The sequence below is a fragment of the Macrotis lagotis genome, chromosome X (genome assembly GCF_037893015.1).
Source record: "Macrotis lagotis isolate mMagLag1 chromosome X, bilby.v1.9.chrom.fasta, whole genome shotgun sequence".
NCBI classification, from domain to species: domain Eukaryota; kingdom Metazoa; phylum Chordata; class Mammalia; order Peramelemorphia; family Peramelidae; genus Macrotis; species Macrotis lagotis.
Window position 1 is genome coordinate 670771669 of NC_133666.1, and position 25052 is coordinate 670796720.

Genomic DNA, 25052 nt, shown 5'->3' on the forward strand with positions numbered 1-25052 from the left:
GGATCTCTGCTAAAAAAAGAAAAGAAAACTCCAAATGGGGCCATGGAGAGTCTGATAGAATTGAACCACGTCTTGACTCCAGGTCCAGTTCTTTTCAATGTGCTTTATGACCTTCTGCCTCTGTTACCTTGGGAAAGTCAATTTAATTCCTTGAGTCTCAATTTTCTCATCTGTCAAATGGTGTCTGTTAAACCATGATAATCTTTCCAACTCTAGTTTGGTGCATTTATAAATAATTACTCTGTGATTCACTGGCTTGCTCTGTCTCTATGAACCTCAGTTTCTTCATCTGTAAAATGAGGGGTTGAACTCAATGGTCTCTGAGGTTCATTTCAGTTCTAAGTTTATCAACCCAGAACTCAAGGGGTAAAGCACCATCCTTAGCAGTGTTCTGTCACTGGCTGTCCTGGAAGCAAAAGCTAAAAGAAATAGATGTTTGGGTCATCCCAAGGGATCAGTTATATAGACAATGTCCCTTGGAGTTAATACAATCTGAGGCTGCATTAAGAGAAGCAAAATTTCTGGGACTAATAAATGATCATGGAAAGTTGTACACTAAAAAAAATTAAAAATTAAAAAAAATTAACATGATATCATAGATGCAGCAACTCATTTGAGCTAATGACAGCCTTGTGGGATAGGTGCTGAAGGGAATATTTAGAAGTTAAGTGACAGGGGCAGCTAGGTGGAGTAGTGGATAAAGCACCTGCCTTGGAGTCAGGAGTACCTGGGTTCAAATCTGGTCTCAGACACTTAATAATTACCTAGCTGTGTGGCCTTGGGCAAGCCACTTAATCCCATTTGCCTTGCGAAAAAACCAAACAAACAAACCTAAACAAAATAATAAAATAGAAGTTAAGTGACTTGCTCAGGATCACACAGTTCACATGTATGTTAGGCTCAAAGGTAAACCTTGAACCCATTTCTTCTACCATAAGCCATCTCTTCATGACATCCCCAATGTTTTTCATGCCATTTATCCTAAGCTTGCTCCATTAAGGGACACTGGGTAAGTCCTTTTCTATGTCCTTTCTTCGTCTCTGCTGCTTGAATCCCTTTATAATGAAAAGAATGGTTGCCTTAAGTGTGGTAGAGACTAAGATTTGCATTTAAATTTTCTAATCCTTAATTTGTTATTGTCGTTGTTGTTGTCTAGTCATTTCAATCATGTCTGACTTCATCTCATTTGGAGTTTTCTTAGCAAAGATACTGAGTGGTTTGTCATTTCCTTCTCTAGGTCCTTCTACAAATGAGGAAACTGAGGCAAACAGGATTATGTGTCTTGCCCGGGGCAAAAGCTAGTAAGAGTCTTGAACACAGTAAGATGCGCCTTCTTGATACCAGATCCAATACTTTATGCACTGCATCACCTGGCTACCTAAATCCTGTTTCCCCATCTGTAAAATAGGAGGTTTCATACCTACTCTACAGAGCTGTGGTGAGGATCCAATGTGATATATGGATATATATATCTATATATACCTATCTATCTATCTATATCTATATCTATACAGAACTTTGTAATCATCACCCTTTGTAAAGATTGAACATTTGACTTCACTGATACAGGGAATGCCCAACTAACAAAGGAATGCCCTCTAACAAAGCAGGCTGGCTCCTTCTCTGCATCTTACAGTCTTAGATTGTTTTCTAGGGCTTCTAGAGGTTAAATCACCCAGCCAGGAGGTATCAGAAATGGGACTTGAATCCCTGGCTCCAAAGGTGACTTTCACCACCCCCTGCTACCTCTCTCAAACTCCTATAAACATCAGCCATTAGTAAACCCTGGCAGAGCTACAGATGAGCTTCCACAGTGAACACAAAGAGCTTCCTCTATAGTCTTTGTCCTTAGTTAGCCCTTGAAGTCCTCCACATTTTGGCTCCCCTGCCTCCCTCCCTGCCTTGTGTGACCCTGTCACACGCTCTCTGTTCTAGCCAGCTCTGGTTGCAAACTGCCCCCCTCATGTCCTACCCTCCCCTGCCCCTATGCATTCACACAGACCATCATCTCTCATGTCTCCTCACCTCTGCCAGATGAAAACACTCTGTTCCTTCAGAGCTGAAAGTAGAAAGTCTCATGGATCACAAGATCCATGAATGGAAAACTGGAAGAGATTTCAAAGGTTAATGAGTCTAATTCCCTCATTTTACAGATGAGGAAACTGAGGTCCAGAGAGACTTTATAAGATCATAGGACCTTAGGAGTCATCCAGTTCAAGACTTTCATTTCACAGATAAGAAAACTGAGGCCTGGGGAAGTTAAATGATTTTCCCAAAGTCACACAGCTAGTAAGTGTCCAAGATGGGGTTCAAACCCATGTCTAAGTTTTCTTCTCTTTAAATTTTCCTAGAGCACATTGTCATCCCTCATCTCTCCACCTTCTCAGACTCGAATTTGTATTGTACTCATCTTTGTCAAGCCGGCAACAAGTGATGCTCCCCACCTAAAAAAAGAGGATGACTATATCATTTTAAAGCTACACAAAAGGGGAGGACCTGAGTTCAAATTTGGCCTCAGACACTTAATAATTATCTACCTGTGTGATCTTACTCAAGTCACTTAATCCCTTTGCTTTGCCAAAAAAAAAAACTACACAGAAGGAAGGAAACATAAATAGTACAGTTTAAAGGTAACATAGAATTTCTTACATTTTTTCTATTTTATTTTATTTTTCCAATTACATGCAAAGGTAGCTTTCAACATTCATCATTTGCAGGTTTATGAGTTCTACATGTTTCTACCACCCTCCTTTCACTCTGCCCTCCTCATGGTGGGGGTAAAAATAAACATGAATAATTGTATTTAAGATATTTCCATCTTAGTCATGTTGTGAAAGAAGAATTAGAATTAAGGGGGAAAGAAAAGGAAAGAGAAGGAAAGAAAAATATAAAAGAAATTTTACATATTTTTTAAAGGCAAGCAGTATGAAATGGAGAGTCAAGCTTTCATATGGAATCCCCTTTTTGTATTTGATTCTTTTGGGGAAAGTGTTTAAACTCAGAATAAAAATGCTTTTCCAAAAACACTCCCCAAGTCCATGTGCCAAGTACCCAGGATATGAAGACAGACGATCATGGAATGGATGAATCATGAGTCTCCCTGTTCTGTACCCCTGTGTTGATGATCAGAGAATTAGTCAACAAAACTATTTCTGGGATCACATTTATCATAGATCAATGCATGTGCACACACAAACAAACACATAAACACATACACACACACTAGGAGTCACCTGTTAAAGGAGAATATTTAAGATTATGTTTTATAATTTGGGGAAAAAAACTGTAAATGAGAACCATATAGATGGGTCAGATGAGATAATATAAATGAAGCGCTTTATAAACTTCGAGGAGTTAGGTAAATGTTTGTTCCTATCATGAGTGCCTCATTTAGTTAGTCCATCTATTCAGATAGATATTTTTCATCAGTCTTTTGTGTATTCTCTCTCCCCATTAGAAAAAGGGCTTCCTGAGGGCAGGAACTATCTTTTTATTTTTTCAGCTTGTAACTGTATCTCCAGTACTTAGTTTGACACAATCATCACTTTAATAAATACTTGTTGCTTTTTTTTGTTTTGTATTTTTTTTTTAGGTTTTTGCAAGGCAAATGGGGTTAAGTGACTTGCCCAAGGCCACACAGCTAGGTCATTATTAAGTGTCTGAGGCTGAATTTGAACTCAGATACTCCTGACTCCAGGGCCAGTGCTCTATCCATTGCGCCACCTAGCTTCCCCTAAAATACTTGTTACCTGTTTCCTTACCTTGGACAGATGGACATTGATGAACCTAGAACTGAATAGTAGGAGAATTAGCAGGATTTCATGGGGAAACTGTTCAACTTTGTCGATTCCTTTCTAGGCATCACATTTTAGGGAGGACATTGATGAGCATGGAGAGAGCCATAGAGAGAGAACTGTCCTCAGCCAATCAACAAATATTTATTATATGATGAGGTGATTGAGAATACAAAAAGAGATATAATCCTTACTTGCAATGAACTTTCATCCTGATGGAGGGGATGTATGTGAAGATGGTAAGTACATAAAAAAAAGGATATAGCAAAAATATTAATATGTACATGATTATAATATAAACAAATACTATAGTATAAATAAAAATGCATACATGCACATAAGGTTACACACATAATCAGTTACAAGGTAGTAACTGGGAAGAGGGAATTAGGAGAGGTTTCATGAAGAAATGGAGCCTAAGAAACATCTTAAAAGATGAAGGCGCTCTGGGAGGGAGAAGTAAGGATGGAGAGCATTCTAGGCAAGAGGATGGCCTGGTTTCAAGTCCAAGCTCCTCATGACCCATCTTGGGCAAGTCACAACAATAATACATATTTATTAAATACCTATTATTTGCCAGGCTAAATAAGGTGGCATATAAAGAAAGGCAAATACATGGCATAGCCCTCAAGGAATTCTAATTTTAATGGAGGAGATAACATGTAAGTAACTATGTACAAACATAGTTTGTACTGGGTATATCTACTGGGCACATCTTTTCTTCCTGCCTCTGACCAGGCAGAGGGGTCCTCCTCTTGGCTAATGAACCAGATCCCAGAGGGCAAGCAAAAGGAGGCTGTATATCTCTCCTTCTCTCTTGACCACCACTCTCCCAGGTAACATGATGGAACTTCATGAAGGGGTGAAGAAAAGATGGCTCTGCCCACCTGGCACAGAAGTTCATTTTTTCTAATGTTATTTTCCTGTTGATGCTATATGAGTGTGAATCACAGAATATCACAAATTCCAGAGAAGTGGTATCAAGAACAATGGTTGTATAGCCCATTACTATGAACTTGTCTCACTCATTTGCTATGGGTCACTTAATCTTTCTGAAAGTTCAAATCCAGCTTCAGACACTTACTAGCTATGTGATCATAGACAAGCCACTTAATCTCTGCTAGCCTTAGTTTCCTTATCCATAAAATGGATATAATCATAGCACCTATTTCTCTAAGTAGCTGTGATGAAGAAATTTGTACAGTGCTTAGCACTTTAGCCTGCTACATAGGAGGAACTTAATAGAGTTTTAAAAAATTATCTATTTATTCCCTTCCTTTTTTCCTTCCTTCCTGTCTTCTTTCCTCCCGTCTTTCCTCTCTTCTTCCTTCTCTCCCTCCTTTCCTTCCTTCACCTTTCTTTCTTTGACTCCTGCCTTTGGTTGCCATGATGATGCCAAACCAAATGATTTCTAGGGTTCTATACTGCCCATAGACTGGGTGTTCCCCAACCTTGATGTAAATGGAAGCTAATACTAGGGGCAGAGGGGAAGGGAAAGCCAAGGAGATTACCTGAAGAAAGTGGACTCTGATCTGAGTCCTAAAGGAAACTAGGGAAGCTAAGGATGCTAAAGTGAGGGGGCAGGTCATTCCAGGCATAAGCAAAAGCATGAAGATTGGAGAAAGAAGGTGTGTTAGAAACTTCAAGTAGTCAAATGTTTCCTGTTAAAGAAGTAAGGGAGCAAGGTTTTAAAAGTCAAACAGATTTTTTTATTTGATCCTGGACATAATAGTGAGCCATTGGAGATTATTGAGTGGAAGAGACTCAGGTTTACATTTCAGGAAATTCACTTTAGTGGATACATGAAGAATGGATTGCATTGTTTGTCCTTTCTCAAAGAAGACCAAAATGGCATCACTATGTTACAGTTAAGTTACAGCATGTCTGATCATGGCTGATTAGATCAATATGAGCTTGGAATATTCTACCACAGGGTCAGGCAAAATAAGCCTGGGGTGGGTTCTCTAAATCTGTCCATCTCATATTTCTTTTGAGCTACTGCAATTATGCTTTGCTTAGAGAGCACAGCACCTTCTTTGATCTGAATACACCATACTGGGTGGTCCTTTGCTAGCATCACCTGGGTAGTACAGTGTATGAGGCGGGACTGGATTCAGGAAGATTCATCTTCATAAGTTCAAATCAGGTCCCAGACATTTCCTACCTGTATGACTCTGGGCAAGTCATATAACCCCATTTGCCTCAGTTTCCTCATTTGTAAAATGAATGGCAAATCATTCCAGGATGTTTACCAAGAAAACCCCAAATGGAATCACAAAGAACTGGATGTGACTAAATAACAGTAAGTATATGGACTATAGTACAGAGCTACTAGAGGCAGAAGGACTAGCCAGAAAGCTATTGCAACTGTCACAAGACTCTATTTTGGAGCCATGGTGAAACCTTTTTTAGAATAATACTTGTTCATGCATAAATAAAAAAAATAGGATTGTAAAGATCATTATGCTTAAATAATTATCAATTTTTTTTTCTAAATCTATGTTCATATAGTCCATTGTATCAGACCATTGTAGGTACTAGAATTGAGCTTCTGGTCCTTTGAGGTTGACAAATGCAAGTTGTCATACTTTATGTCTCCCAGGGTCAGACAGGCTACTGGAACAAGGGATATTGGTGACCTCAGGAGGCCCCTGGCTGATGATGACAGCTCACACCTGTGGTGTTACAGTTTTGAACCCTGATTCCCCTCTCTCCCAACCCCTATTGTCTTATCAACATGTGACATCCCAAAGTGGCTAGGACAGGGAACGGGGTGCAAAGAATGCAGCCTGGACAAAAATAAACCTGCCACACGTCCCCTTGGCAGACCCCAGCCTCCTTCCCTCTCCCCTAGCCTGTTCCTGCTGGAGGATTGGAGTGAAGAAAGTCAGCAAATTGGAGTGGGAATCCACAAAGGTTACACACACACACACACACACACACACACACACACACACACACAGAGCCAGAGGGGAAGAGAGGAGGAGAAATGTGACCTTATATGGATGGGAACGTGCACAGATTGAACATGGTGATGGCTCTGCTTTGGAGCATAGCAGAGGTCAGATACCAGACAGAAGGAAGAAATTAAACACGGGATGGAGTGTGTTCCCAAGTCCTGAAAGCAGCTCTGATTTCACAGAGATCCCTCTAGAAGGATGCCTGTTTTTCCTTTTCTGTGAAGCCCAGCAGGAAGCAGTCACTTAACTCTCTCTGTTTGATTTCCAAGCAAGCCCCTTACTGGAAATGACTTTGCATAAGATTTGGATCCCTGAAGCTCTGACCCTTCTCCACTGAGGTTCTTTTCTGCTAATAAGCATCCCAGCTGCTCCTTCTAGCTTGTGTTAAGACACTGAGGCCTGGCCCTAGTGCTATTGGGGAGCAGGATCTATGATTAGAATGCTTAGAATCCAGTCCCCAGCACACTGCCCACCATACAGTAGGCGCCTAAAAAATGCTTATTAACAAAGCAGAATGGAAAGGTGGATAAGGTAGAAAGAGCAACTGGTCTAGATGGAGTCAGAGAATTTAAGTTCAAATGCCACCTTTCCCCCCTTTTGCTTGTGACCTTGACCAAGAAATTTCATTTCTCAGGGTCACAGAACCTTCGTATGTAAAATGACAGTGACTGAGAATGATTGCTTGTTCTTGTAGGTATGGACCAGTCTACAAGGTTCCCCAACAGACATGAGTGGGAATCACTTGCTAACATTGGAGAGGTCTCCTAAATTGATGAGATCCTGGATCAATCCGAGTATTAAATATACCTTTGACTCTTACAACCTGTGAGGAGAGGGGAACAGGTGTTATTGTCCTGGTTTGACAGATGAGGAAACTGAGGCTGAGAGATCAAGTGATTTGCTCCAAGGTCAATAGTGACAGATCATTGTTTTTCTTAGTCTATAAAAATAATCACAATGTGATAATACTGTTAATAATAAATAATGTTCACCCAGCTCTGCTTCAAGCACTGTCCTTAGGAGAGGGGAATGAAAATATAAAGAATAAAACCCTCCTTATTCTCAAGAGCTCACATTCTAATGTTTATGGAAGAAATGATAGCTCATGGTCTCCTGGGAATGGACTCATTGGAGCCAAGATGGCAGAGAAAAGGCAGAGACTCATGTGAGCTCTCCCCAAAGTTCTTCCAAAAGCCTTTAAATAGCGTCTCAAAACAACTCCTAGAGCCCACAAAAGGACAGGGTGGCATAATATTCCAGCTCAAGACAACTTAGGAATGGACTCATTGACCTTAAAACTCTGAACTTTGTTGGGAATCTCTTTTCAATCTACATTTTCAGAAGGAGGTTGTGTGTCATAACTCCATTCAGACTCCATTGTCCACAATAGAACCTTGTATGATTGAGATAGCATGGACTGAAAAAAAATTTGAAGACAGGGAACTGAGTTCAAATCTCAGCTCTACTACTTGTCTATGTGACATAGTACTGCTCCACGCCTCAGTTTCTCCATCTGAAAAAATGAGGAAGTTAGACTAGATGGTTTCTAAGGTCCTTTCCAACTGTAAATCTGTGTGATTATGGGCAAATCCCTCAGTTTCCTCATCTGTAAAATATAGATAATAACCACTCTTGCACTGTGCATGTCACAGATTTTTCTAAGCCAACACCTTATGACTTGGAGCCAGTTGACTTGGAGCCAGAAAGTCCTCTGATGCACCCTGGTGGTGTGACCCTGATAACCTCTCTGAGCCCCAGATAACTCTCTAAGAGAAGGTATCACTGTCCACTGGCAAAGGAAATTCTCTACATCAATGAAATGATAGGTCCATCACTATTTCCAGGGTGCTATAGGGACATGAATTATTGTCACTGTTATTAAAGTAGCCTCTTAGTAAGTTCTTACTCAAAGATCTGGAGTTGGGGTCACTAGCATGGTGTAAAGGGAAGGCCATGCCAGACTTACATCCGTCCTGGGCCTCTTCTTTTCCCTCCCTGTCATCCCTTGTCTTACACAATCTCTGGCTTCTCAGCAGCATAGAAAGCAACCTCAAAGTCAGCTCACTTAACTACTCCCCCTGAAAGCTATAAATACACCAAACACTCAGCTAGGGGGAAAAAAGGACTTGAAAGCCTTCTGAAGGAAAATTATTTGGTTTCTTTTTTTTTCACCCACAAATGGCAGTCTTTTTTTCTCTTCCTGCTTTGTCTGCCTATTCCAGGTGCTTTCCTAGGTTGGGAGAGAGGGTGGGGGTTAAGCACCTGAGCTGATGACGAACCCAGTCAGCCCACCAGGAGGCAAGAAGGAAGTCTGGGTCCCCAGGAACCAGGGATAGCAGCTACATCCATGGTCCATGGAAAGTCTGGCTTTCCTGCAATATTCAAAGGAGAAATTCCACCAGAAATGAGGATTTTAGTCATGCTTTCAGAGTCACCTAGAGGAGAGGATGTTAGGGCTAGGAAGATCTTTAGAACATAGAATGTCAGAACTGGGAGAGATTTCAGAAAAAAGAATGTCAGAGCAGAGGGAGATTAGAGTAGGCAATGTCAGAGCTGGAAGAACATTAGATCATAGAATATCAGAGCTGGGAGGGAGATAAGAATGGAGAATGTCAGAGCTTGAAGGGATCTTAGCATATAGAATGTCAGAACTGAGAGAGACCTTAGAACAAAGAATGTCAGTGCTAGGAGTGGGCAAGCTAGAACTTAGAACAGCCAGAGTCAGAGTTGGGAAGGGCCTTGGTTAAGTATCAATCTCTCCACCTTGCCCAGGCTCCAAGAGCAAGGGCTGTTCTCAGGCTCAAGCCATTAATAATCAGTTGAAAACTTTGACCCGTTCCATTTCCAATATAAGCTAATTCCCCATCTTTGGGTTCCCTGGTAGGTTTCCCTCCACAATGACCAGGACTTACAATGTTAATTCTGAATTTTGTACAGAAACCCCCATTGCTTTATCTCCCCAAAGCTCAGAGCTCCAGAACTCAAAAGTTCCAGCTGCCTCAACCACCCTAATAGCAGGGACCATTGGACCACCTTGAACCAATACCTTTATTTTACAGATGAAGAAAGGAGGTTCAGAGAGTTTATGACTTCCCCAAAGTCACATGAGTATTAGTATCATGGAATCAATCATAAAAGATTGAAATAGATGGAAGCTTGGAAATAAAATAACCTTAACCTGAGATTGGGAAAATATCTTGAAAATTTAGATTCAAGTTAATGTCATCAATATTTTATTTTATGCTTTTAAAACATGGAGTCTATTGAGATGCAAGGCAAAGATTCCTACTCAAGATCATAGAGCAAATTGCTGCCTCCTGACTCCCATCTCTGAGTTAAAGTGCAAGTGAGCACTGGACTTGGACTCAGGAATCCTGAATTCAAATCCAGCCTCAGACATGTCCTAGCTGTGTGATCTTGAGCAAGTCACTTCATCTCTGTTTGCCTCAGTTTCCTTAACTGCAAAATGAGGAACTTAAGAGCAACTACTTCCCAGGCTTATTGTGAGGATCAAATGAGATATTTATTAAGTACTTAGCACTCAGTCTGTCTGGACATAGGCAATCTCTCTCTCTCTCTCTCTCTCTCTCTCTCTCTCTCTCTCGCCTCCCATCCATCCATCCATCCATCCATCCATCCATCCATCCATCCATCCATCCATCCATCCATCCAATCTATCTATCTAGTGCCTGAAACCATATTTATTCTTTTCCTTTTCTTTCCTCCTTCCCTTCTCCCACCCCTTCCTACTCTGAGCTCTGTTCCTACCATCTTTATGCAGCAGAACAGAGCTTCTCTCTCTGTAGCATTAGACACATTCTCATTAAAATCCCTGGAACATGAATTTATCTTCTGACTGTCATATACCTCGGATAACTGTTTGCTTTTTAAGAAAGCCTATAATAAGTCAACAAATCTGCAAGTGCCATTCATCATTGTTAATGAGCACTCTTTGGATATTAGCTTAAAGTGGGGATTGCCAAAAAAAACTGCCCTTATTTCAGTTTCAAATTTAATTTTTTTAATCTTTAAATAATCCTGACAGCAAGAGCATAAAATAGGGATGAATAGTAGAAAGACTTTGCTTCTCAGATCATTCCTGTGGCTGGTTTTCCTTTTTTCCATGGTCTAAAGAATGTCTAAGAAATGGAAATGGTCAGTAGGACCACAGCCCAAAGTAGATAACATCTTTTGTCCTGGCATTTCTTGAATGTTTGCACAAAATCCGGAAATATCTCAGGGTAAAGATGAAAGATTTGAATTTAAAAATAAAATACAGCATGGACCTTGGCTTCCAGAATCCATGCAGGTGAGTTCTAGTTTGGAAGTCGTGAGAAATAAAGAATTCTGGGAGAGCAGGGTTGAGTTTTGTCCTTCTGTTTGATCTTGCCTGGCAGACAGGTGAGAATGCCAAGGGAAGGTCACTAAAGGAGGCTCAGAATCAAAGTTTTAGAGTTTAAAAGGACCTTAGACACTGCCTAGGCTAATCCCATCATTTTAGAGAGGAGGAACTGAGATACAGAGAGAGGAAAGTAACTTAATTCAATATCATACAGGTAGCAAGTAACAGATCTCTGACTCCAAAGGAAATGTTCCTCCTTGTACTATCCTACCTGTCTTGCTGTCTCTCCAAAGCAGCTCTTCTAAAATTTTCTGGTCTTTCCAGAAAGGGCAATGATCATTGTTGGAAGGGATGTGGGAAATCTGGGACACTGTTGGTGGGGCTGTGAACTCATCCAACCTTTCTGGAGAGCAATTAGGAATTAGGCCCAAAGGGCAACAAAAATGTGCAGACCCTTTGATCCAGCAATACCACTACTGGGTATAGACCCTGAAGGGATGATGAAAAAGGGTAAAAACATCACTTGTACAAAAATATTCATAGCAGCCTTGTTTGTGGTGCCAAAGAATTGGAAATCAAGTAAATGTCCTTCCATTGGGGAATGGCTTAGCAAACTGTGGCATATGTATGTCATGGAACACTATTGTTCCATTAGAAACCAGGAGGACGGGAATTCAGGGAAGCCTGCGGGGATTTGCACGAACTGATGCTGAGTGAGATGAGCAGAGCCAGAAAAACACTGTACACCCTAACAGCAACATGGGAGCGAGGATCAACCTTGATGGACTTGCTCATTCCATCAGGGCAACAACCAGGGACAATTTGGGGCTGTCTGCAATGCAGAATACCATCTGTATCCAGAGAAAGAACTGTGGTGTTTAAACAAAGACCAAGGACTATTACCTTTAATTTAGAAAAAAAAACCTGATATCTTATTATGTAATATCTCTTATACTTTATTTTTCTCCCTTATTATGATTTCTCTCTCATTACATGCAACTTAGATCAATGTACAACAAGGAAACAAAGTAAATACTAACAGACTGACTTCTGTGGGGGAAGGGAAGCAAGAATAGGGGGAATATTGTAAAACTCAAAATAAATAAATAAATTTAAAATATCGGGGACATGGCAGATTCCCCCTGGCAAGGGGCTTGGGGGAAGGGCGGGAGTGGCCAGACGCCCCTCCGGGACTGGTATGGGAAGAGAGGAAACCAACATGAAATTAATAAAATATAGAGAAATTAATAAAATATATAGAATTAGGAAATCCACGCTCCAGAGAGAGAGGGCCACGTGTCACCTAGGCCAGGCCCCTCCTTGGTGTTCACCTCGGAGGGGGAGGGGAGCTGGCCTCCGGCCTCTAGGGCGGGGGTCTCTGTCTCCGGCTGCAGCTGGCCAGCCGCCCCGCAGTCCGCTGCCATTCACACCTAAGGGTGACCCCTCTGCGTCTGCGCGGCCCTCCAGGGGACTTGGGGCATATTTACTTGTTTGTTTTATTCATTCATTTATTCATTTTTATTTATTCTTTCATTTCATTCATTTATTCTATTTGTTTGCACCGCGGCGGGCTGATCTGGGCCGGGCCACTGGGCGGGAAAGGAGGGCGCGGAGGGGCCCCGGGGCAGCGCGTCGCGGCGTCGCCCGGCAACCGCCCGGCCACCCGCGCACGCGCCTTGCGGCCGGCGCCGGCGCGCTCTTCCCGGGGACGCGTGGCGGGGCGAGCGCCCGCCCCCGCCCCGCCCCCCGCCCCGCCCCGCCGGAAGAGACGAACCTCGACCTAGCAACTGTTGCTAAGCGGCTCTGTCTCCGGCCCCCCCATCCCGAGGCGCTCCCCCGCCCCAGCCCTAATCCTGGGGGGAAAAATCGCGTCGTGAGGAGTGGAGGTAACGCCGACCCCCTTCCGGGCTCCGGGCTCCAGGGGCCCCCCGTGGCCTTCTCCGGACGCGAGGCTCGGCAGCCGGCGGGAATGTGGAGGCCGCGCCCTCCCCTCCCCCAGAGCCAGGGCGGGGGGCGGGGCGGGGGGCCTCTGCCGGAGGAAGGCGGGGCGGGGTCCCGCGTGGCCCGGGGCCGGGGGCGAAGTGGCCCCGAAGAGCCGCTGTGACCCCCGGGAGTGAGAGTGAACCCGTCCCCCCGGTCTCAGGTTCCCCACTTGTAAACCGCGGGCGCTGGACAGTAATGGCCGTGAAGGCCCCTAGGAGCTCCAGATTTGTGATATTTAACCCATTCCCTCTGGGTCTCAGTTTCCCCACTTGTAAAATGAGGGAGTTGGTCTAAATGGTCTTGAAGGTCCCCTAGGAGCTCCAGATTTGTGATATTTAGCCCATCCCCCTGAGTCTCAGTTTCCCCACTTGTAAAATGAGGGAACTGGACAATAATGGCCTTGAAGGCCCCCTAGGAGCTCCAGATTTGTGATATTTAGCCCATTCCCCCCGGTCTCAGGTTCCTCACTTGTAAAACGAGGGAACTGGACAATAATGGCTTTGAAGGTCCCCTAGGAGCTCCAGATTTGTGATATTTAACCCATTCCCCCTGGGTCTCAGGTTCCTCACTTGTAAAACGAGGGAGTTGGACAAAAATGGCTTTGAAGGTCCCCTAGGAGCTCCAGATTTGTGATATTTAAACAATTCTCCCTGGGCCTCAGTTTCCCCACTTGTAAAATGAGGGAGTTGAACAAAATGGCTTTGAAGGTCCCCTATGAACCCCAGTAATTTAATACTTAACCCATTCCCTCTGGGTCTCAGTTTCCCCACTTGTAAAATGAGGGAGTTGATCTAAATGGCCTTGAAAGGCCCCTAGGAGCTCCAGATTTGTGATATTTACACAATTCTCTCTGGGTCTCAGTTTCCCTACTTGTAAAATGAGGGAGTTGGACTAGCTAACCTTGAAGGTACCCTACCAACTCCAGTTCTGTGTTATTTTAACAAATTCTCTGGATTTCAATTTGTAACAGGAGGGAGAAGGACTAAATGACCTTCAAGGACCTTCCCAGGTTTAAAGCTACATAATCTTTTAATCTCCCTGAGTCTCAGTTTCCCAATCTGTAAAAATAAAGGAGTTGAATGAAATGGCCTCAGTTTCCCCATTGGTAAAATGAGGGGAGTTGGCATCAGCAGATCTTGAAGGTCCTGCCTATGATTTTATGTCCTCTAATCCTTGTCCCTCTTCTCAAAAGTGGATTAACCTGGTTTTCCACCGGACCCCCACTAAGAGAGGATGATTCAGCAGGAGCCCAGAGGAAAAGCTGCAGACTTGCCTTAAGAGAGATCACCCTCACATCAGCTTTTTTGGGGGGATCAGCAGTCATTGAACCTCAAGCTGGAAAAGACCAGCGCATTATGCAGCTTGTGAATTTCCTCTCTAAACAGTAACAAGCATGAGATCAGCCTTCATCTCCCAAATCCCCAAACCCAGGGATCTATGAGCTCACCCCCTTATCGACCCTGTCTCATGCCTGCCCCCATTACATCTAAGGTACTAGAGCAGCATTACCTTCTCAAGCTTCATCAGATCAGAGACTTCAGAGGGTCCTTTAGCCCAGTCTCCTAATTTTACAGCTGTGGAAACTGAGTGAGGCCCAGATGAAGTAACTTGTTCAAGGTCATAAAAGTACTAAGTCAGAAGGGTGGGATTTGAACGCAGGCTTTCTGATTTCCAGATCCAGTGCTCTCTCTACTGTATTAAGCTGCACAAGAAGCGTGTGATGTCCTGGTTTTAATTTCTTTCTCCCCTTGGGTTCTAATTTGGGTAAATGGTTTGTGAGTTCGTGTGATGACCTTCTGATGAAATTTGGAGATTAATTGCTTTACTTATTTTTAGAGCAGTGAACCCAGTGGGCAGAAAGATGGGCCTACCTGTTCAGTACATCAGTGTCATGTGCATGGTGTGCCTTCATTACGGAGAAATTGAGCATTTGAAAATCAGGATAAGAAAACCTTAGAAAACAGAGGACCAGAAGTAGCAACCTTCTACTGTTTTGCAAAGTCATTTTGCTCATTTGCAGATGGCTTTTAAAAAAAAAATCATTGCAAAGCTTTATAAGAGTCAGGAGTTTGCTTTTCTATAAAGTTTAAAAGGAGAATTTGATCTTTGACCTGGGCTCTCCTTCTACAGGTACAGATCACAACCCATCAGAAGTCATTCATGTACAATTTGTGAACTGGGTATGTACTTAAATATCATTTTAAAACAAGAAGAATTTGAGTATTTATTAGGAAGTTCCATTTATATAAAGGTTTTGATTTTATGAAATGACTTACACCACTACAAATCTTTTACTTGCTATCATTGTTTCCTAATATCATTCTTGCCTTTGGAGAGGGGGCAAGAGAATTTTCTTTGTTTTTATTTTTATTCTTATTTTTCAACCTTCACTGAAGACTTCATTGGGTGCCTTATAGGTGAACCTAGGTATTGGTTATGACAGCAAAGTCATAGAATTAGGAGAGCTGGAACTAGCAGCTTTTTGCAAATTATGCCAAATTTACCAATTTGACTCTGGAGGACCAGCCTGTGGAGTGACTTATCACTTGGAGATTGACTACCAGGGTAGTCAGGGGGCTGCAGCAACTCCAAGAGAGTCTTAATTTGTGAAGATGTGATCTGTGTCAATGGAACTCATGAAGTCAGAGGTCTTTCAAAGTTAGAAGAAGTTTTTACAGGAGACTTGTTTTTCAAAATATTTGCTTCAAAACATCAAATAAGTATTTGATATTAATTATCAATTTTTAAGAATTCAAATAATGTATATATATTAATATTAACTCCCACTGGTATAATTTTATATTCCTATTTCAGATTGAGATCCTACTCAAAAAAACTCAGTGAAAATTTAATTTTTTTCTATGCTTGTAGGTAGATAAATTATCACCACTCTTTCCTTTGCCCAATTAGTAATATATCAGAGGTAGGAAACTTCAGTAGCTTGTTAGAGCTATGTCAGTATATAGAACAGATTTTGATTTTTTCACAATCCCATTTCTTTTAGCCTAGGTCTAACATTTCTAGTTCTTGGCCACAAGCCACTGTTAATTTGCATGATTGTTTTTGCCCCTTATTCCTTCAAAACTCAGATCAAATACTACCTCCCACAGGAAGCTTTTCTGGAACCCTTACTGTTCTCCTGCTCCCACACACATACTACCTTGTATTTATTTTGCATTTACTTAGATATGGGGCTGCTGTCTTTCCTGTTAGAGTGTATTTACTGGGGGCCAAGGACAATTGAATTTTTTTCTTTGTGCCCCCTCCTCTCCCAGTGTCTGACATATTGTAGCTGGTTGCTTGAATGTTTGATTGAAGCATCAAATATTCAATTGAACAAATGCAGTCTATGGAGCTGCTCTGTACATATAAGCCCTGTCCTATGTGCTCAGGAAGGTCAATGGATGCTTGTTCGGCTTTTATCTGTGATACTTAGTGGATAAAAGACTGAGTTCAAGGTCCATCTCTGACACATATTAACTGGGTGATTATGGGATTGTTAGTGAAGCTCTCAGTTTCCCAGCAACTGAATTACACAGTTGCATATCTGCAAATGGAAGTAGTTTCCACAGGGATGAAATAGGGCCCAGACATCTTCCATCCCTCCCCCCCTCAAAAAAGGATAAGAAGATAATGAAAATCAAATAGAAGTGTACAAGAAAAGCATAAACTAAAGATTGTGGTGTTCAGAGGAAGGAATCCCATCCAGCAAGGGAAATCATAGAAGACTTCATGGAAAAAATGACATTTGAGTTGGACTTGGAAGGATAGGGTGGGGTGGGGTAGGAGAAGACTTGAGAGATGAGGAGAATACACTGAGATAGAAGATGAGATTCAATAGCAATGAAGGGAGCAGAGGACTCTTGTCCCCACTGGGGATTTACAAGGAACAAAATCCAGATGAATGGTTCCAGGTATGGCCCCCAACTGGTGATTGGTGGGAGGTAAACGTGAAGGTTATTAGAGGTGAACATGAATTAATTTTCTGAGTCTTTTTTCTTGTGATTTACATACCCTGATTTCTATACTTAAAAATATCCTTTCCCCCCCAATATATGCTTACTGTATTGAATTTCCATGTGCTTTATTATTCTTTATATTCATCTTACATAACTTTTATTTCCATTTTTGAAGCACTTTGCCTTTTTATTCTCTAGAATAATTTAAGGACCCAATTATGAGTGATCAAATCAAATTCATTGTGGAGAAGCTCAATAAGGAGCCTTTTAAGAAGAACTACAATTTAATCACATTTGATTCCCTGGAGCCAATGCAACTATTACAAGTTCTCAATGATGTTCTTGCTGAGATTGACCCGAAGGTAAGAAGTGAAATTTGAAGTAGAGAATTCAAGTAGAAATTCATTAAGGCCATGTCTGAATTTCCTCCATTAGCTTCTCTGACAAGTGTAATTGGGCTGTGCAGTGTTCTAGGAAAGTCTGGCTGTGGATCTCACTGGGTTTTGGGGCAGGAGCTCAAAGCTTTCTTTGACTCCTTTGTAAAAGGAGGGTAATGGACTCAACATCCCTTTATCTCTTGAATCTATTTAGGCCTTCCTGGTCCATTGAATCATATTAATGGGGCAATTGGTGGCACAGTGGATAAAGCACTGGTCCTGGAGCCAAGAGGACCTGAGTTCAAATGCTTGATACTTAACTAGATGTGTGACCTTGGGCAAGTCACTTAAGCTTATTGCCTTGCTAAAAACCAAAATAAACATATTATCAGTTGGAAGGGACTTGGGAAGCTATCTAGGGAAGTTTCATTTTACAGAGGAGGAAACCAGCTCAAAGAGGGGAAGCCACTTTTCCCAGAGTCACCATGGGTTGGGTGGGTGTGAAATCCAGCCATCACCCTCCAAAGTTAGCATAGATTTCCAAAGGCCTTATAAAATTCTGGAATCTCTTTATACCTTATATAGGAATTATTCTCCATACCACAGGTGAAGATACTTGGCCTTGGGATAAAAATGCTTTCACAATAACTGCTATTTTGGTGCAGGCTACCACACGCTTACCCTTTCCTTTGTTGGCTGAACATATTTTAGTTTGACAACCATAATATGACTCCTGGCCCTACTTGTATATATAATTTGGGGACTTTGAAATGAGGTTTCTGAAATAATACCTGCTTTATAAGAAACTATTCTGTTACTTATCCTGCAATAAAAGGACACATTTCATCAACATAGTTTTCTTTTTTAATAAGTTCATTGTTCTGTATTCACTTTTCTTTACTTACTAGCAAGTTGTTGATATAAGAGAGGAGATGCCAGATCAGACAGCTAAGCGAATGTTGAGCCTTCTCGGGATCCTTAAATATAAACCTCCAGGAAATGCCACTGACATGTAAGGATATGTTCATTTTTTGCTTCATTAAAATAAATATTTTAGAAAATCCAAAACTTGCACAATCTGTCAGGACAAGTTCAGAATTTCATTGTATTTTAAAATAACATTATGCCTCTTATAGTGCTTATTATTATATTTCAGTTCTGTCATTAAGAAGCCTCATGAGCATTTTTAAGTGGGTCAGTTCTTTCATCAAAGAAAGGCGACCTAATCACATTCTTTCCGCTGAGATAGTTCACCGATTTTGTCCTTTCATAGAAATATCACTTAAGTGAATTAATTGAAAAGTTAATTAAGGTTGACTAGACCAATGAACTAGCACCTTTATCAAATTTTGTCCTGCATCTCAAATAAAACTGATAGTACATGTGATGGGTACCTATTTTGTGCTTCAATTTCTGGATAATAGACAGATTTACTTCAGAATGATTAACTTCACAAACTATTTTTGACAATAGTGAGAAATTAATTGGGTTTTGAGCAAATAAATCTATGACTTCAATTTCCTAATAGCAGTTTTTTGTTCTTAAGTCAATGAACTTCTCTTATTGTTTAGGAGTACCTTTCGCCAAGGTCTGGTTATTGGGAGTAAACCTGTAATTCACCCAGTTCTACATTGGCTTCTGCAGCGGACCAATGAGCTAAAGAAAAGAGCATACTTAGCCCGTTTTTTAATAAAACTTGAGGTCCCAGCTGAATTCCTTCAGGATGAAACTGTGGCTGACACCAATAAACAGGTACAACTTAAATGAACTGAGAATTTTAAATGGGTGTTAATTGCTCTATGTGATACCAAATATCCACAAAAAAATGGGAAGTATTGAAAATATTTGAATAGGGGCAGCTAGGTGGTGAAGTAGATAGAGCATTGACTCTGGAGTGAGGAGGATCTTGGTTCAAATCTGACTTAGACACTTAATAATTACCCAGCTGTGTGATCTTGGAAAAGTCACTTAACCTTATTGCCCTGCAAAAAACAAACAAAAAAAGGAAATATTCAAATATTACCATATCTTTAAAAATTGATATATATCAAACAGCTGAAAGATTTTCATCTTAATATATCAGTCTTATGTCAACAGAGACATTAGCAAAAGTTTTTTCCCTTTTAGAATTTCTGGTTTGAAAGGTTTATGAGAATTAAATTTTAATATAATAGCTAAATAACAAAAATATTCAGAAACTTTAGATAGAGTACAGGGAAATTATCATGTTCTCATATAACAGTTTTCTGTATATAATTACAGGCTAGGGTGCCTCAAAACCTTCATTAAGAATGAATTTATTGTGCAGTAGATAGAACATTGTATTAGATAGTTTTGTGAGAGAAAAGTAAAAGAATTAAAAGACTCATTGTTTGATAATTAAAAAAATTTAAACTCTTAATAGGGAGACAAATGAAATATTTTTGACTCTTACCCTTCTTCACTTCCTATACCCAATCACTTCCTATACCCAATCAGTTGAAAAAGCCTTATTAACTACTTCTGAAAAATTTCTAGTATCCATTTCCTCCTTTCTGCTGCCATTGCCCTAGTTCAAACCCTTGTCACTTTTTTTTGGGGGGGGGGTTGCAAGGCAATGGGTTAAGTGACTTGCCCAAGGTCACACAGTAAGTATCAAGTGTTTGAATCCAGATTTGAACTCAGGTCCTCTTGACCCCAAGACTGGTATTCTATCCATTGTACCATCTAGCTGCCCCCTTTTTTACTTTTAATCTGAAATATTGTAATAATCCTGACAACTGGTCCTCCTGATCCTGGGTTTTTTCCCCCATTTATCCTCCATGTAACTGCCAAGTAATGTTTCTAAAGCATTGTTCTAATTCCTGCTGCTCAAAAAACCTCAGTGGCTCTGTTTTGTCTACTTAAATAAAGCATATACTCTTTGGTCTAGCATCCAAGACCTTCCACAACCTGAGTTTTTCCAGCCATCTACCTTTTCTCTCTTTTGCTGTAATCACATTAAAATGTTTTACAATTTTCTGTTTTTATCATACCCTCTGTAAACCTCTATGTCTTTGGATATACCTGAAGTCATCTGTTCTCCTCCCTCTGTCTTTTGACATCCAGGACACTATGGTAGGGTAGAAAGGTAGTAAATTTGGCATCAGGAGAGATCCAGATTTGTACTCCCAACAGTGAAGTTACTAGCTGTGTGACTGTGGTTAAGTCACCTAATTTCTGAGCCTTGATTACTTCATATATAAAAAGAGGGTAATGATTCTCAAAAAGTAGTTATGAGGATGCAAAGAGATCTTTATTAAAGCACTTTGTAAACTGTAAGCACTATGTAAATATCAGCATTCTTCCCTTCCTTTGCAACCTTGCTCAGGTGTTCCTTCTTAGTGGAGAACATTTGGTGGAAAGTCAACAATGGAAACTCTAGGCCTCAGTTTCCTCATTGATAGAATGAAGTGGGAAGACTAGAGTAGCTGTAAAATGAGGGGACTGGACTAGATAATTAGATGCCCTAGTTAGTTTTGCTGAATTACATTTATCCCTTTGTTAGATAACTCACAAGCTCCTCTAGGAGAGGGGAGAAGGGTATATGTGGAAAAGATGTAAAAAAAAGATGTAAAAACAACAGATACCAACTGTTTAAAACAAATTGTAGTAGAAGTATTAAAGTTCATACTTTGCTAAGGTTAGTAAGGAAAACAAATTGGAAGGAAAGGGATTTTTTTCAGTCTTTTGGGGGGGAAAAAGGAGATTTAGAAATAGATTGGACTGATGAGGCAATGATAAATGGATAAATGGAGAAGAGACAGAACTACTTAATTCCAGTTTTGCTTCTTTTTTCTTTGCTATGGAGAATCCTCTGAATTACAACAGACCCAACCAAAATGACAAATTCAGGTTTCAACTCAAATAGGAAGATAGCATGTGCTTAATGATTCAAGATTTATTAAGTCCAAATGAAAGTATATTAGGACAGTGAATGAAATGTAGATTGTGATTACTAAACCATTGTTAATGATCTTTGAAAGATCATGGAGATCTATAACACCACCAGAGTCTGTCTTGATTTTCAAAAAAGTGAAAAATGAAACCTGTAAACTGTTTGCCACTGAGTTTTATATTACCTCTTGGCAAAATGAAGGAGTAATTAGTAGCCATTAGAAAAGGAACCTTTGCTCACAAAGAGCCAAAATGACTATCAAAGATAGAGGTCACAAAGGAATGAAAGAATGCTGATTTTTTTTCCAAGATGTTTACAAGTTTACAGAGTGCTATAATGAAGGCTCTTTTTGGTCTTCCTAACTACTTTTTGAGTATCGTTCCCCCCTTTTCACATATGAAGAAATCAAGATGGTTTGGTTCCAAAATTAGGTGACTTAATTGTAGTCATATAGCTAGTAACTTTAGAGTTGGAGTACAAACCCGGATCTCTCCTGATGCCAGATTTAACACCTTTCTACTCTACCATGGTGTCCTGGATGTCAAAAGACAGAGAGAGGAGAACCGACTATTTCAGGTGCATACAAAGACATGGAGGTTTACAGATTATTCATTCCCCCAAAGCTAGAATATTGGGCCAAATCTTGTAAGATAGCAATTTACTAGGTATAAATAGAAAGTCTTATACTTGGGTTCAGAGAAATCAACTTCAAACACAAGATGGTGAAGTTTGTTTGAAAGTTTTAAGTGAACTGCAAACTTGGTGTGTTAGCAGTGTGACATGGTAGCTAAAAGCACTAAGGTGATCCTTGGCTTCATTAAGAGAGGCGTAATGTCCAGGATGGGGATGATGGTCCTGCTTGGAACTCTGTGGTCAGATCACATCTGGAGATGATAAACATTTATCAGTCATTGTGCTAAGCATTTACAGGGAGGCTGTGGGAGGCATTTTTGCTTCACCCTCTTTAAGTCTCCAGTCAAAGGGCAAAAACAACCAAAGGTATTGCTGGGGGTATAACAGTCTCCATGATGATGAGTTTATCCTGGGAGAGTGGGAGGGAGGATGTTGATGATGGTGTTTGAGTCCAAGTCAAGCTAGGTAGCTAGAGGCCAATGACCGGGCGATGGTATTCAGTGATGTTATATTTTTGGAAGGACATTGATAAATTTTCAAGCCTCCAGGAGTGGGCAGCCTATATACTGAAGGACACTGAGGTCATACCATATGAAAATCAGTTGAAGGAACTGGGGACATCTGGACTTAGGAGAAACGGGTAGCCGTCACCAAGGAACTACAGGGTTTTCACTGAAAGAGGTCTGCCCTTGTCCTCCTTGATCCTAGAGGTTTGGATTAGGAACAGTGAGGGAATTTAGCAAAGGAAAGAAGCCAGTTTAGAAGAAGTTCTAATGTAAGGGAAAAAACTTCCTTAGGTCTCTAGAAAAATGAAATGGCTACTGTCCTTGGTTTCCTGTCACCTGGGGTCTTTACGCCAAGACTGGATGACTCTTTGGCAGGGGTTTTGGATAGGGGATTTTTGTTCAGGTAGAGATTGGTCTGGAGGGTCCTCTGAAAACTCCTTCCAAATTAAGCCAACAAGCATTGTGGTTGTCATTCAGTCAATGTACACTCTTCGTGACCCCATGAACCATATTGTTCCTTGGCCCAGATACTGGTGTTTGCCATTTCCTTCTCCACTGGATTAAGGTAAAATGGGTTAAGTGACTTACCCAAGGTCACACAGCTAGTAAATATTTGAGGCTAGATTTGAGGCTAGATTTGAACTCCAGACTCAGAGCTCCATCCACTGAGCCACCTAGCTGCCTCCTCTACAATCCTATATTAAGCTTTATGTGCCAGACACTGTACTAATAAAGTGCAAAAATACAAATACAAGCAGAAAGAAAGGCCATCTCTGCCCTCAAGGAACTTTCATTCCAATGAAGGAAAATATTACTTCAAAGGAACTGAATGTTGGGGGAGAAGGGGGGAAGGTACCTGCAAGAGGACATGGTGGAGAAAGTGCTTAGTCAATAGTAGAGCTCAGAGAGGAATGAAGACATATATGCCCTGGGCACTTTCCTCAAAATGGAAATTCTAGGAAGAATCCAGTAGTCCAAGGAAGGGATTGAAGTGGTGGAGGTACTTGGTGGGTGAAGAGAATGCACTGGCAGAGGGAACTGCCTGCTGTGAGGTGGTGCAGAAAGTCCAGACAATCAGAAGGAGAACCTCTCTCTTTACTGAAGCTCAGAGGGATGCTTCTAGAACAGAACAATGGGAAAAAAAATTTAAATAATTTGTGTCATAGATTTTTGTAAAAAACATACCTGAACTCCTCTTCTATATTATAAGCCTGCAATTTTGTTTATTGGATATAAACATGAAAGAATTTTATCCATAAATAATGTTATAAGAAATGAATTCTGGTAGAAATTTAGTAGTTTTACTGTAGTTACTCTGTTTATTAACTGAATAAGTATAGATTATAAAAATTTATATCTTATGAAGTAGATCAGAGAAACTTAAAGTTGTAAGTTAACAAGTTACTTTGTTTTGTGAGGCAATGGGGTTAAGTGACTTACCCAAGGTCACACAGTAAGTAGCAAGTGTCTAAGGCTGGATTTGAACTCAGGTCCCCCTGCTTTCAGGGCCAGTGCTCTATCCACTGTGCCACCTAGTTGCCCCCAACAACTTATTTTTAATTCTTGGATTGGTATGGCTTAATGAATTGAATATTCACAAGGTTTTTTTAACTTGTATTTCTTCAAGTACAATATGAGTTATTATATGTGTATTTTCTTCAGTCTGATATGTTTTACATAATGTAGGCTAGATTCCCAAGTTCCCTTTTGGTTTAAGGGACTTAAATGACTTATGCATTCAACAAATTATTTAGTAATAGCCATAATTAAGAAAATATGTTGATTATCTTTAGTAAGAAGTCCTAGATATTTAATATGTGAATTGTTTAGAATGTTATGTGGGGAAAAAAGCTTAATTTCCTATAATCTTCTGCTGAGAAATAACCCTGTACTTTTTGTCTTATTCCCTGATTTAAAACTCCATTTTTAAGGACCTTATAGTTAGCAGCTATGTTTTCAGAAAGCTATACTTAGAAAGTGATTTATTAACAATATATTAACATTCATTAGATAATCAAATTAAGATACAGCACTACATTTATGAATATCTTTTACTCATGTTTTCAGTATGAAGAACTGATGGAAGGTTTCAAAACCTTACATAAAGAATGTGAACAACTCAAAACATCTGGATTTTCTACTGCAGAAATACGAAGGGTAAATACAAGGGGAAAATACTACTAGCTTAGAGGTATTTAGATTGCTTATGATTACTTTTCCCTTCTAATTGAGGGAACTTTTCTATCTCACTCAGTAAAAATTTTAGACCTAAGTTAGTTAGCTATAACAATTGACAAGTTTATTTGATGCAATTGGTCTCCATTGAAGAAGACATTCATAAAGTTATGGTCAAGATGACATTTTATTTATGGATTTGTACACTACATGGATAACCACTGTGGAAAATTTTTTTAAATGTTTGCTGTAAGTAAACTACTAGTACTTTTTTTTGAGAGAGGCTTTAGGGTTGATTAGAAGGGAGGGAGGATTACTTATTATGGACATTATTTTCAAGACGTGGATGGATAAAATTCTCTGTCTTGAGAAAACCATTGTCTTGAAATAATTTTCATGAGAAATTG

The 25052-nt window shown here is 40.4% G+C and overlaps 1 protein-coding gene across 5 annotated transcripts in view; it reads left to right on the forward strand.

Moving 5' to 3' along the window:
- Window positions 1-12849: 12849 nt before the first annotated feature.
- The window catches only part of IFT81 (intraflagellar transport 81), an 87894-nt gene continuing 75691 nt past the window's right edge, over window positions 12850-25052 (forward strand). For 4 of the 5 annotated variants that reach the window (XR_012472267.1, XM_074205630.1, XM_074205628.1 and 1 more), the window contains exons 1-6: window positions 12850-12982; window positions 15210-15259; window positions 17237-17400; window positions 18324-18427; window positions 18987-19167; window positions 24538-24627. Coding sequence is in view for 4 of the 5 variants with exons in the window: in XM_074205630.1 (XP_074061731.1) it covers window positions 17257-17400; window positions 18324-18427; window positions 18987-19167; window positions 24538-24627 (519 nt within the window). In the remaining variant the exon portion in view is untranslated. Of the gene's footprint in view, window positions 12983-13144; window positions 13240-15209; window positions 15260-17236; window positions 17401-18323; window positions 18428-18986; window positions 19168-24537; window positions 24628-25052 lie in introns of those variants that run through there. The other variant, XM_074205629.1, reaches the window with a different exon arrangement.